Source organism: Plasmodium fragile (genome assembly GCF_000956335.1).
Source record: "Plasmodium fragile strain nilgiri unplaced genomic scaffold supercont1.64, whole genome shotgun sequence".
Taxonomy (NCBI): domain Eukaryota; phylum Apicomplexa; class Aconoidasida; order Haemosporida; family Plasmodiidae; genus Plasmodium; species Plasmodium fragile.
Window position 1 is genome coordinate 16,623 of NW_012192644.1, and position 14,489 is coordinate 31,111.

General features: G+C 41.3%; 1 protein-coding gene across 1 annotated transcript; it reads right to left on the reverse strand.

Moving 5' to 3' along the window:
* Window positions 1-718: 718 nt before the first annotated feature.
* Window positions 719-10,180, reverse strand: AK88_04466 (uncharacterized protein; the record flags this gene model as incomplete). Its single annotated transcript, XM_012482076.1, has 1 exon — window positions 719-10,180. The coding sequence occupies one exon, from the start codon at window positions 10,178-10,180 to the stop codon at window positions 719-721; it is 9,462 nt and encodes a 3,153-aa protein (XP_012337499.1).
* Between the last annotated feature and the right edge of the window lie 4,309 nt (window positions 10,181-14,489).

Sequence of the window (14,489 nt, forward strand, 5' to 3'; positions counted from 1 at the left end):
GCTCAGCTGCTGACGAGCCTACAGAGCAAGGAGGTCCATCCAGGCCAAATTGAAAAGAACAGAAAAAAAAAAGAAAGAGGTATATATACCAATTCAGCAGCCAATTTACAAATGGAGGAAAATTCAACTCCTCCCCACCCCTTTCGGAAACATCAAGCCAAATTAGCGGTAAAACGCTTAAAGGAAAAATTAAAAGACAAATTTTTAAAACATCAAACGTGGAACGACAAACGTCGAACGACAAACGTCGAACGACAAATGCCGAAGGACAAATGCCGAAGGACAAATGCCGGAAGGACAAAGTTCAAAAGGAAAAGTTCAAATGAAAATGTTCAAATGAAAAAGTTCAAAAGACAAACTTCAAAAAAGACAAACGTCAAAAGACAAACTCCGGAACTCCAAACGGCAAACTCAAAAAAAAACTGCAATTCGGCCAAGAGGTCAGTTGGCCACAAAGTTGTGTTGGCCAAACGTTGTGTCGGCAAAAAGTTATGTCGGTTGGTCGGTCGGCTGTCAGCCCCCAACACGCCCCACCACACAAAAATGCGCAGAGAAGCGTGCGTGTCAAATGGTCTAGTAGACCCACAAATTGGATCCCCTCTCGCACAATGGTGTATATGTGTGTGTGTGCGTGCGTGCACGAGGGACACGAGGTATATCTATATGACCGCACCGGTTGCTGCTCTGGCGTTGCCGTCCATAAATGCGTGTAAACACCTCACTCCATCGGCTGCTTCCCATTATTCGCGTTGTACAAGTAGAGCAGGTTGGACAGGATCTCCTCATTATCCTTTATCATTTTGAAATTCTTCTCTTCCTTCTTGTTATAGGGCGAGTTGATTCTCCTCTTGCGCGAATTCAAAAGCCCGTTCTCCAGGCAGAAATTGCGAAACGACTCCGCTTCAATCTTCGCTTGTGCTAGGCCTAATTTCTTCACACTGAACCCCTTCGTCTTAATGGAGTTGTTTATTATATATTGCACTCGGTATAATTTCTTTGCGTGATCATAATAAATGCCTTTCGGGAGCGACTGCTTTATCAAATTAATGTCCACGTCTCCTCCAGAATTACTCTTCTTACCTCCATTAACACTGCCTTTTCCCCCACCCATCATCATGTTCGATTCATCATCAGACAAAATACCCAAAGTGCCATTACCATCCCCTACAAGACCTGTACCATTATTTTTACTCTTTTTCGTTTTGGCCTTCTTCCTCGCATACCCACGTGTACCGTTATCTCCAGGGCCATAATTAAACCCACCCAGATAATTCGGGTCCAATTTGTCATCCACCAGGTGGTGACCATTCCCGTACTCATTGGCCTTAAAATTTTCGTATTGTTCATTGAAGTGGTGGTCATTAAAATTGTTGTAGCCTCCATTGAAATGATCATTAAAATTATCATCATCGTAGTTTTCATTGAGGGGGTCGTTAAAATTATCATCGTCGTAGTAGTAGTAATCATTGTTATTCATATAAAAGTAAGACACGTCTCCTTTCTTCTTCTTCTTCTTTCTTGTATTGTAATCGTTTGTTTCTTTTTCTCGCTTCTTATACTCCTCCACGTAGTTGGCGTTCTCCAGGCCTTCCTTCCCTCCTGCCCCGGTTGAAGAAGTCTCCGCTTTATTATTACTAACATTATTAATATTGTCATCATCATCCGCCTCCTTATGGATGTTGTTATTTTCTGCGGTGCTCTGCTGATTCCTGCTAAATAGGCTCAGATATTTTTGAAAAAATCCAACGGACAGGTTTTTCCCTTGGTCCTGATTTCCCTTGTCATTCTCTACGACGCCATTACCGTTAATGCCGTCTTCGTTCGATTCTAGGTAGCCTACTGCTGCTCCCTTCTTATCGCCGCTACTGCCATCCATTTCGTCATTCTCCAAAGGGTTCGCACCGATCACATTATTAATCGTGCTACCGCCACCGGCATTGTTCAAATCCTCCTCACCGAGTGCAAACACGCCAGCGCCATCATCACCTCCCTGTTCGCTCTTCCTCGCCGTCCGCTGCGCGTCCTGTTTCTGCCTCTGCTTCTGTCTCCGTTTCTCCTCCTTCTCGTACTGAACCATGATCGATCTCAGGTAATTCTCATATTCACTGTTCACTCTGCTGGAGTTCAAATTCCTGCCCTTAAAATAGGCCAAACCCTCGGCCGCCTCCTCACCCTCAAATCCGTTTCCCATCCCCACAGCACCCGCCACATTGTCTCCAACCACACCATCACCAGTACCACTACTACCCCCTGTTGCAACATCCTTTCTATCCTTGGCAAAGTTTAAAAAGTTCTGAATGTCCTGAAAAAATATATCATGGAAATTGTTACCCTGCGCCAAATCTCCTCCTTTGTTCACCTTCGACATGCCACTACTGCCGGTCATACCACCATCTCCTGGGGGGGGTGGGCCTCCATGTTCATCATAGTTTTTATTCATGGACAACGCGCCAAGTCCTCCTTCCACCCCTGCCGCACCATCAGCACCATCAGCACCATCACCACGACCTAACTGATTATTCTGGCTGGCATATTTGACAAACGCGGAGATGCTCTCGCAAAGGTTGCCAGCGTTCAGTAACAAATTGTTGCCATCCTCAGGGTCATCCAAAAATTTTCCTTCGTTTCCATTTCTTCCAATAATGTCTAGCGAATTCACCACGTTCATTAGCGTCACTTTCTTTCGTTTCTCTCCATTTACTTCCTTTCTCATAACGGAATGGAAATCCTTCTTATGTAATTTCTTCTTTCCCCTCTTTCGAATTCCAGTGAAATAGGACAAATTATTTTCATTCTCGTTCTGCAGCAGCATCTCATTCTTAATGCCATGTAACATGCGGTACAAGTCTGCACCATCCACGGCGCTGTTGCCCTTGCTACCAGTACCCACGTCCAACAAGTTCGGTTCGCCTGCCTCGCCTGTGGCGGATGGCCCATTCTCACTCTTCACTCCGTTCAAAGTGGACTTAAATTGCTGGTCATCCTTCCCGTCCTTGCCCTGCAGCATCTGAAGCATGGTCTGTAAATTGCTCAACATCGAGCCGTACTCGCCATTACTACTATTGTTATTTCCTGAGGCGCGGTTTACCCCTGTACTACCATCACCACCCACCATTAAGTCGTAGCCCCTGTTGCTCCCTTCCGCATTGACGCTTTGCATCTCCTTCAGCATTTTTTTATCAAATGCACTTCGAAATTTCTCCAAATTATTCACGTTCTCCAAAGTGGGGATGAAGTCCTCAGCACTTCCCCTTCCGTAGTAGTCCTTCAACTCGCCATTAATTTCTATATGATAATTTGTGTCATTGTTAGGGCTACTTCTCATGCGTTTGCTTCTTCTCCCAGTGAGGTTCTCTCCATTTTCCTCGTCCCCAACATCGCCCAACACCTGTCCGTCTGGCTGGCCTTCCTCCCCCATCTCATTCACTGCACTGCCGTCCACCTTCCCATTTTCAAAGAAGAACATGTCATTATTCCCTACCACGTCTTCCTCCATACCAAGATTGTTACTCACTGCGTCGCCGCCCTTCTCATTCATGTTTTGATTTTCCTTATTCTTTGTCACGAATTCTTGCAAAATGGAAATATCAATCTCGTTTCCCTTATCAGTATTCAGCAAGTTCAGAGTGCTCGAGGCCGTATTGTTTCTCGTGGAATACCTATTAGCGCTTGCACTTCCTCCTACTCCACCACCAACAGCACCGTAGTAGTTGTCACTCGAGTCTTTGCTTGATCCGTCCATGAACCCTTTACCATTTCTGTCCACGCCATTCGTTTGCTCCTTCAAACGATTCAAATTTAAAGAACTCGTTTTTAACTCCTTATGTGGGGTCCCATAATTCGTGGCGTTGTTATTCGTGTTATTCGCACTGCTAGCATATTTTTTGTTATAGAAGTAGGAGGAACTTACATACACAGGATTCAGCCATTCACTTTTAACAGGTATGTTACCCACTTCACATCGGTATAAAATGCACTGCTTTCTCGCCTCCTCCAGGGTATTGTAATGAATCAAGCTGAAACCCTTTGTCTTAAACTTTCCATTTTCCTTCCATTGGCATCTCCAAAGCTTTCGCGCAGAGTCGAAGTATACCCCTGTTGGCAGCGGACCCATAGGGATCATAGAGTCCTCGTGCACGTTGCCACCTAACTCATTGTTGTTCATGTCGCTCTTGTTGCTGCCACACAGATTGCTAAAATTTTTCACACTGGACAGGTTATTACTCTTGGTTCTCTTATTACCATGCTTCTTCTTCTTAATGAATGAGATATCATTGTCGCTCGTGTTTTTTTTATCATCCTGGTCCCTGTAATGGTCATAATATTTACTACCCCTTCCGAAGGTCGTATTGGACACGCTTCTCTTCTCACCAATGTTGTGAAACTTGTCCTTCACAGTCAGCAAATTTTTATCCCTAATGAAATAGTCGTAATACTCGTTGGGCTTGATTTCCCTTCTGCTCCTTTCAAAGCCAAACACTTTATGCCCCGTGCTGGCCGGCGCGTCCAGGTATGCATTAGAGCCCGCGACAAGACCACCGCCAACCTCATTCCCTGTACGATATGGATCAACATTTCCGCCGAACGCATAATTTGCGTCGTAATTGCCAAAAACCAGACCGTCCTCTACACCACCAATATTTAACAGCGAGTTGTATCCTAGCGCCCCCGACGCTCTTCCTCCAATTTCACCCAACCCCAAGTACGCATCCCGTCGGCTACTTTTCACTCTTTCATAATTGGGGATGCTTGAATATTTTAAGTTCCCATTTATCAACAACGCATTTGCGGATGAATCAACCAACCCCTCCGTTCCTCCTACAATCAAATGGTCCACGTAAAAATCTTTATCAAGTCCTCGTCTGCTTCCAACATGCACGTTCATATTTATATTCCCATTGTGTAGCTCATTGCATGTATCTAGAGACCACAAACCACATTCGTACAGATCGCCTGGGATAACACCCCCAATAGGAGCATCACCAAGCAAACCACCACTGGCACCTAACCCATAGCCATCCGCACCACCCTGAAACAGCATCGCTCCCTTTCTACCATCCCGCAAATAATCCTTATTCATAAACTGGTCACTAAATGTTACGTACTTCCAACAGGTCTCATTCTGATATTGGAAGTTATCATCCGTGTACAAAAACATGAAGGTGTGAGGCTCGTGAGGGAACAGCGTGTACAATATTTCAGACTCGTGTACATTTCTCGGGAAAATTGTATTACTCAGGAGAATAAACTTTTTGTATATAATATCATGCACCATGGAAATGTACTTGATCTTGATCTTATTCTTCCTTTGGCACAAATGGTTCATTAAATTGCTATTGTACGTTTTTTCTAACAACTTGTTGTAGATGTAGTTCTCACTGTTTTCGCGCGACTTGCGGGATTTTTTGCCGTTCTCGTAATCTCTGAACAGGTTGCTCATCTTGTGCTCACCTTGCCTCAGAGTGGAGGAAGTCACGTCACCTACAGAAACGTCTCCACCCACACCGCCAGCCCTGCCACCGCTACTCTTCTTGCCCTTCAACTTCAACGAGCGCATCATCCCATCATTCTTCCCCTGCGTGCTGCTACAACTGCTGGCACTATCCTGTATTGTTGCGTTCTCATACAAATTGTAGAAAAACCACCAGTAGGGCTCTATCAACCCCTTTTTGTTCATCAATTTGTACAGCATCCTACTCCTTCCCTTGTTTCTGCCCCTCAGCTTTATCCTAGACACGTACTCCTCGGAGGAGTAGTTATCCGTCGATTGCGCATTGTTGCTGCGGAGGTGGTACTTATGCTTCGACGTCAAATGGGATGTCGCACTAAAATCGCTGCCATTCGAATTGTACTCCTTTTTGTGATTATTTAAATTTCCTACCTTGTTGTTATCCGCCGACGAGCTGTAGTACTTTATGCTGTAGGACTCCCCACCAGTTACGCTTCCCCCAACTTCGTTGCTCGCAGCAGAGGCACCACTGTTTGAGACCCCAACTGCTCCTTTCGGTATGGCTAAATTCTTTCTTTTCTGTCGAGTCCTCAACGATAGGGAAGTGTTATCCAAGTTGTAACTAACTTTCTTTTTATTTCTTAATTTGTTTTCCAAGTATCCCTCATTTTCGTAATTTTGTTTCTTGAGGAACAAATCGTTGTAGGGGTCGTACACCTGCAGCAGATTGCTGGGGTCGCTGTCAGATGAGTGCTTTGGCTCTGCTTCCTCCTGAGTTTGGTCGTTGCGGCCCATGCGAGTGCCCTGACAATTCGCATTCCCTCCGTCGACAGAGGTGCCCACGTGCATGGGGGGCCTACTGTTCCACGCATTATCGTTCTGGTGCTCGATCTGATACTCTGCCATACTGCACTCCACCCCACCATTGCTACCCCCCGCGAGGAACCTATTGTCCGACCCCTCGGGCGTGCAGCCCTCATTCCCGGCAACAGCGCCGTTGCCATACAAACTTATGGGCTCCGAAAACTTCTTCATTCGATACATGGCCTTGTCCAGATCCAGCGTAATGACCTTCGTGTTCAAAACTCCAATGTAAGGACTCACCCTCAGCAGAACCAACTTAAATAAATTGAAGATGCACTTCTCAGTAAATAAATTGGCCTGATAATACTCGTGCAAAACACACAACACATTCTCAATAACCTTATTCTCGTAGTCCACCAAATACTTCAACGTTTTCTCATTTGAGTCTTTTTGCAACGTCAGGGAGTAGTTATACTTCTGCTGGTTGTTCCATTCACTACCTTTCGGCTTCCCCTCCATAATTTTGCACACATAATATTCATATGCATAAATATCCGGAACCCACCTTATACCTATCATATATCTATTAATGCACTTTATATTACTCTGTAGCAAGTACTGTACGTACCCTTCTGCAATTTTGTGATTCTTCCTAACGTACTGATCAAAGCTCGTAAACTTAATAAAGACAAATTTATTCAATTCGTATATGTACTCCGGGATGTCATCGACCATTTGATCTTCTTCACACAAATCGTTCACTATAATTACGTCGTTCTTGAAGAACTGACTGTTCATGTATGTATTTTCAAAGCAGTCGTATATGTATGAATTTATGTACACGTTATTTCGTATAAAGTGCATGATTTTTCTCCTATAGTTGAGGGTCATTTGTTTTTTTGCCTTCCGTTCGTTCATTTCAGGAGTTGTCTTATCGGCGGGAATGATTCCTAATGCGCTGCACTTCTTCTCCATCTCCTCCGCTAGGTTGCGCTTCGTCGTTTCGCCAACGCCACCGTTACTATTGCTACTTCCATCTCCAACATCATTATTCTCTTCCCCTTCAAACACCTCCTGCTTCACTGTCCGTTCGTGCCCTGCGTAATCGGAGCTCAAAAGGTAATCGCTGTGCTCCAATTTGCACATCCCAGGCTCTCTACCATCCTTGCTGCAGCTTGCGTCGCTCCCACCTTTCTTCTCTATGTCCTCACTTTCCCGATCCTGCGGCGCTTCGTTCTTCGCATTCGCTTCGCCATTCTCATCCATCCCCGCACTGCATGCACTCTCCGTTGGCACCTTCGCCACAGAATCACTGTTCGCCGATTCGTTGTTACTATTCCCATTGGGCCCAGTGCTGCCGCTTTCGCTCTTCACATGATTTGCCCCATAATAGGCACTTCCCCCCCCAGCATATCCATTGGTTGCACCCCTCCTCAGCATAAACTGCATCGTATTCTCACCATCACCCTGCTCCATATTGTCAAGCGAATCGCCGTCCACATACTCGTACTCACTCATCATATCCTGCACGTTCTCAAAAATGAAGACCTTGGATTTTACGCACGTCCCATATTTTATTTTTACCAAAATGACCAGCTTATTTCCCGTCGACTCGTCACATGTGGGAAGGATCTTTCTCATATCATCCATTTTATGTAGGTAGTATATTTTTACGTTGCTTAAAAACTTGATGTACTTCTCCGTGTCCGTATTAAAAACGACATTGTCCAAGTCTATGTTGAGGTACTCATAGGTGCAGAGCTGCTCATCATATACATTTTCCGAGCTGTAATTTTCGTAACTAAGCGAATTCACATCTATGTTCTGCAGATCGTTACTGTAGTTGTTCTCGTCATTCTTATTCATTAGGAGTTCACTGCAGAAGGGCTGTTCGCCTGTGCGCGGGTTCTCAGCCATTCGTCGTTCGTCACTTAACTGCTCGTTGCTTTTGCTTGCGGAGCAGTCCGAGTTATTTTGACTCCTCGCGCCGAAATTGTTCGTCGCGCTGCTCCCCCCGCTGGGGTTGGGAAGGCTGTTGTGGTCGCTGTTTTCGTTCTCATTATTTTGCTCATTATCGTCCTCATTATTGTCCTCATTATTGTCCTCATTATTGTTCTCATTATCGTATTCATTATCCAGCTCATCCCCGTTGTCGTCGTCACGGAGGCGACTGCTGCAGGGGCTGCTGTTGTTATTGTTCAAGTCATCGTTTTCATCATTCTTCGTGTCGAATTGGACATAGGTGCCCCGATAACTCTCACAGTTCGTGCTGTTGTTGTAGTCCACATTCTTCTTACAGTCACATGCGTCGTTGCTCCCGTCTTGGCTTCCGTTCGGACGCTCGCTGCTACCTCGGCCGTTACTTCCCTTGTTGCTGTCAGCGCGTGACCCATTATAAACTACCTCTTCGTCCACTTCACCCCCGATGACTTCACCATAGTCCGGTTCGCCCCCGGCGTTCGTATTCTTCTCCATTTTCTTTTCCTTCTTCCTCAAGTTCTTTCTCAAAATCTGGATGTACTTTTCCGCAATAAACTTCGCAAGGTTGAACGAAATGTTCTTATTCACTGGTACCTTTTTTACTATGTTAGTTTTCTTCGTAACATTGTTGTACTTCAAAATGAGGAAATGTGGTGGGGGGCCCTCGAACCGCATAATGTAGGAATACCGAGGAAAATATTTGTACGCTGTATTCGAGCTGTTACTCCTGCTGCCATTGTTGCTACTACTGGGGTTGTTACGCCTCCCTGGATTTCTAAGGCCATTGGAATTATTCCCATGGCCAATACCGCTGCTAACGTTATTTACAGCGGCGTTGTCACTACTACAATTACTGTTGACCTTGTTATAATTAACAGACAAGGAACTGCAATACTTTGTGCAATTATCATTCTGGGGAAGGGGATCTTCATTTATGTTCTTGTCGGAGAAGAAAAAGCGACTGCTGTAAAAATTGGGCTCAAAGGGAATTTTGTACTTTTTTATGCTTTTTCTGGTGCACTTATTGTCGACAGTGGTTATCTTTATCTTCTTCAAAAATACATTGTCGTAAGAATTGGTTCTAAAAAAAAGGTTATTCGTGTTGCACTTCTTCAGATTTACTTGACAGGACTTTTCGGCCGACGGGCTAGCGTTACCGTTAGCATTGCTGCTAACGTTCCCGTTACTACTGTCGTTGCCGTTGCTGCTATCGTTTCCATTGATGCTGCTAGTGTTGGCGTTACTGCTATCGTTTCCATTGCTGCTGCTGTTGTTGGCGTTGTTATTATCGTAGTGTTTATACTCTGAGCCGCAAGCGTAATTCATAAAATTAAGGGACACCCGCTTGTAGTAGTAAATGCTCATGTCGTCTTGGCTCTTTTGATCACACTGGTTTATGTCCCCGTAGCTATTGCTGAAGTGGTAGTTGTAAGTGTTCAGAAGGATATCCTTCCGGTCCTTCTCAAACGACGCTTTCATCTCGTCGGGGTTGAAATCTTTAATTTGGGTGCATTTATTCACGTTAACTTTCGCGCTCTTGTTCGCCTTGTCAGTAGAGCGCGTGGGAGTGCCGCTGTTCAGGTCAGCGTTCGTGTCGACACAAGTGCTCCTATTCGCATTTTCACTAAAGTTGGCGTCCACATGCGCACTTGCGCTCGCGCTGGCCACGAGCTGCTCGTACGCCGCAGGGTCCATGTTACTCATGTTCATGTCACTCCTGCCGTGAATTCCAACGCTAGTATTTAAATGGTCGAACGATTTATCATACAAGTTATTATTATCGATTGCACTTTTAACATGCGCCGTTTCTTCTGCATTGATATTCTTTTCATCTTTGTAACAATGTTCTGTGTCTTCTTCCTTGGAGTCTTCCAAATTTATTTCACTTTTCTCGTTTTGTATGTGTATGCAAGGTAACATACTACAGTTGAGACTACAACTAGTCATTTTTTGATCTCGATAACGTCAATTTTCGGTTGGTGCATGTATATTTTTTAACAATACCATGATATTAATTCGAGACACACAAGGATATATACACATACAAATAAAAGCATACATATATATGTATACATATATATGTGCTTCTTTCCCTTGTTCCTGTTGTAGTGACAACATGTAGGTGCCTTTTCCATTAAAGGGAGAACGAAAAAAGACACATACATCAAGGGACAGATGTGTAGATATGCAAAAATAAAATAAAAATAATAAAAAAAAGGGGCTTTTCAAAAATAAAATATGTACCACTAACAATGTTTATTTAACATTTTACTATTTCTTGCTAGACATGTTAAAAAGAATGCGTTAAATTAACAGTATAATTTAATTAAATTGGCAACAGTCACATGTACATGGGTGTACTGGCGTCACCTGATGTGCCTGCACATGTAGACATACACACATATATATGAAACCGTATATATATATATGTATGCGGGCACACGAATTCACACAAACAGATGAGCACATATATACATATAGATATGTATGTATGCACACACAATCAGACACAAACACACACAAACGTACACACACTTAGGCAATCCGTGTAACAGATCTACGAGGTTAAGGTAACGATGGGTATTCGAATGAACCGTACAGGGTTAATTAGGGGGTGGAGATATTAAAAAAAAAAAAAGGTCAATGCCTTCAAAAAGCATTTAAAACCTTGGTAGAACAAAAATATCAAAAACAGAGGAATACACAATGAACAAAATGAACAAAATAAATAAAATAAGAAAAATAAATAGGGCGTAATGACTCATACCTTTGTGGTTAATAAATAGTGACGTAGCGTGGAGATCTCAAAAATATAATTACATGAGGCATATGTGATAAGCATGAAAAATTCGAACGTACACAAACATATCGGCAATGATACAACAAACATGTTATTAAAGAGTTAACGCTACGAAGGGTATTCGAGACGAGAAAGAAGCGCGCTTCTCAAGTGGATTGAGGAACACGCGCGGGAAGGAATGTGCACATATATATACATACACACATGTAAGTCGCACATACACGTCGCACATGTATCTACATGCACCTCCGTGGCTGTATGCAAGCGCTGCGCACACGTATACACAAATTTTACGATGTCGCCTCGGGAGCCTTCAAACAGGTAACTTCATAAATTATTATTGCGGAAGGTTGAACAAACAAGCAAAAATGTAAAAGCGATATAATGTGGTCGTTAATTCGAATTTTCACATGATTCAGTAGGAAAAATGTTTCACTCGCTTTTTTCTGACAATAAAGCGACTATGTTGTGCGGGTGAACGTTGCAAGAGTTAACACCGCGGCATGTACATGAACACGATATATACTGTCACGCAATCCTTCTTAAAAACAAAACTTCGATAACACGTAAAATGTGGAGAAACACATAAATTATATTATAATGCAAGTATATGGGAATATGGAAAAAAAAAAAAAAAAAAAAAGCACTTACACTACAACATACCAACGCGTTCAAAAAGTTCAAATTGTTTAAGCAAACGAATAACGCAGTTATGTGTACATATATTTGCTTTTATTTTACGTATGTATAAATTTTCGCTAACTGAATTAAAAAAAAAAAAGAAAAAAAGAATATTAGCTAACTATTTTTTTTTTTTCCTGACAAGCCATAAAAAATAGTGAGCAAAGCATGAACAGTATAAAAAAAACAGTCAAAAAAAAAAAAAAAAAATATGAATAGGCAATGTTGTTTTTTATGTATGCATTTATTATATACATGTAACATAGATGATACGCTATAACAAGAATAAGCAATTAAATTGATAATTGAGGGTGCGTGAAAAAAAAAAAAAAAAAAAAAAGAAAGAAAAATTTTTTAATTAATAAAAAAACTTAAATGTTTAAAAATTAAAACCTCCTTTGTTTTCTTTAAAATAAATTATATGTATTTCCTTCTTTCGCCGTTTTGTGGGTATGCAAATAAGTATGGCATATATTGAAGTACACGTAGTCACAATAGATTCTATACATATGCATTTACGTATAATAGATTATGTACACTCGCCAAAACTGTATGGACTCTTTCAAAAAAAATTTTTAAATTGTGTTGAGTATGCATTCTGTGCTCAAAAAGGCGAAAAGAGCGTGCCTTCCAAAAATAACAAGCCAAATTTGTTCCACGCGTTTAAAATACCTTGTTACAAAAAAAAAAAAAAAACAACGGATGCAAGAAAAAACGAACAATGTCGCGCAACAAAGTAGGGAACAATTTTCGGCGTACATATAACAGTGAACAGTTACGCGTACAAAAAAATGAATAAACTGCGCATGTAAAAAGATAAACAATTTTGCTCACATTTAAAAGAAAATATATATGTATATAAAAACAGTTTCTCGTATGTATGTTTGAACCAAGGAAATAGGAAAAAAACAAAAAAAAAAAAAAAAAAGAGACCAACATGCACCACTCTCTACACGTATTTCACTCATACGTGCGTGTGCGCACTTTTCTTCTTTTCTATTTTTGTGTTTGTGCATTTGTGTATTTCTACATTTTTTGCCTTTCGCTGGTATCTACATATGTGCACATGTGCTATTTCTTTGTGGGTGCATAAAGGCTTGCACAAAAGGCACATATGGGTGCATGCGATTAAGTGATGTACTTTGTGCATATACAGTTAAGTAACATACACCGGGAGAAGTGTATAAAAACCCAAATGCGTACGTGTGATAGATACATGTATACACGTCATGCTTAATTTAAACAACACATATGCGCACTTTCACGAAAAAAAAAAAAAAAAAAAAAAAACGTACACCACATGAAAGTATGAAAGAATTACCGCGCTGTTTTTTAAAGTGAAAATTTTGGAAGGTTAAAACAAAAAACGCACATGAATTAATTAACTACACTCCACACGCCTTTTTTGTTTTTTAACACTTTTTTTTTTTGCGTGCCTTTTAAAAATTTAAAAAAAAACAGGTAACCATAATCCAGGCAGTGCTGATGCAATTTACGCACAATGTGAATTTTAAACGGGCTTTAATTAAACACAAACTTTTGCAATATTTACAATTTTGCATCTGGGGAAGAGAAATTCACTAACTCTAATTTACATTTACGTACAAAATTAAAAAGAAAAAAAAAAAAAGAACACAGCATCCTCAGGTGTGTTTCTTTAACTTTTGCATACATACGAAAGGGAACACACGAAATTATACATGCATACGTAAACCGCACACGTTTATGTATACTTGTAGACGTGACAATTATACACTTGCTTCTTCACTCATTGCATACGTATTTTTTAAAAAATTCAAAGAACAGATTGAGGGGAGAGGAACAAAAAATGCATTACACTGCAAAGCAGCTTGATGCGATTGGCTGCTCTTTTCCACAACGCAGTATACACTTGTAAAAAAAAAAAAAAAAAAAAAGGGACAAACAACGTAGTTGTAAAAGGAAAGAGGACGGACATACATATGCATTGGTACATATATTACTTAGGGGGAGGGTTTATATCACTGGTGATTGCTTTTTACACACAAAATGTGCGCGTACGTCAGTGGGCACATATTATAAACAAATTTGATTTACAATTAAACAAAATATCCACTTACGTGAGTTATGTGTTTGATTAAGTAAAACAAAATTGGACACACATGCGCGCATACATATATGCATAAGCGATGTCGCATGTATACACACGCATATGCGTATAAGTACATTAATTAAAGGCACAAAATAAACAAAATGAATTCAGTTTTGCCTCATTAAAGAAAGCGAGAATGAACATTTGCGTGAACAGTCACAAAAAAATGTTTTAAAAACAATTTAAAAACTTTAAGTGTGTAAAGAAAAAAAAAAAAAAACAAAGGAATTAAAAGGACTATATATGTTGTGCATGCGATTATGTATGTGGCTCATTATGGTGTAAACACGAATACAACTTGTCATTGTTGTGCTGTCGTGACAAACCCTTGTGTAAAGCCGCTTAATTTTTTAATGCATGGAGTTGAATACACAGGTACGAGCGTGTATACACGTAAGCATGTGCGAGGACGCGCGTCAGCGATCACATGTTAACACGTACGTGTACACGCACATGTAAATGTAAATGCGAATGCAGGGCAAACGCAAATGCTAACGCATAAAGAGTGTGCGCCCACGCACAGAGGTTTAAATGTATATATGTCGCATGGATCATGTAGGGGAGGCAAAGTTGCCTTAAATAATTATTAATTCGTTGAACAAGTTTAACATTGAACAAAGTAAAAAAAGGCTAATGAAAAAAAA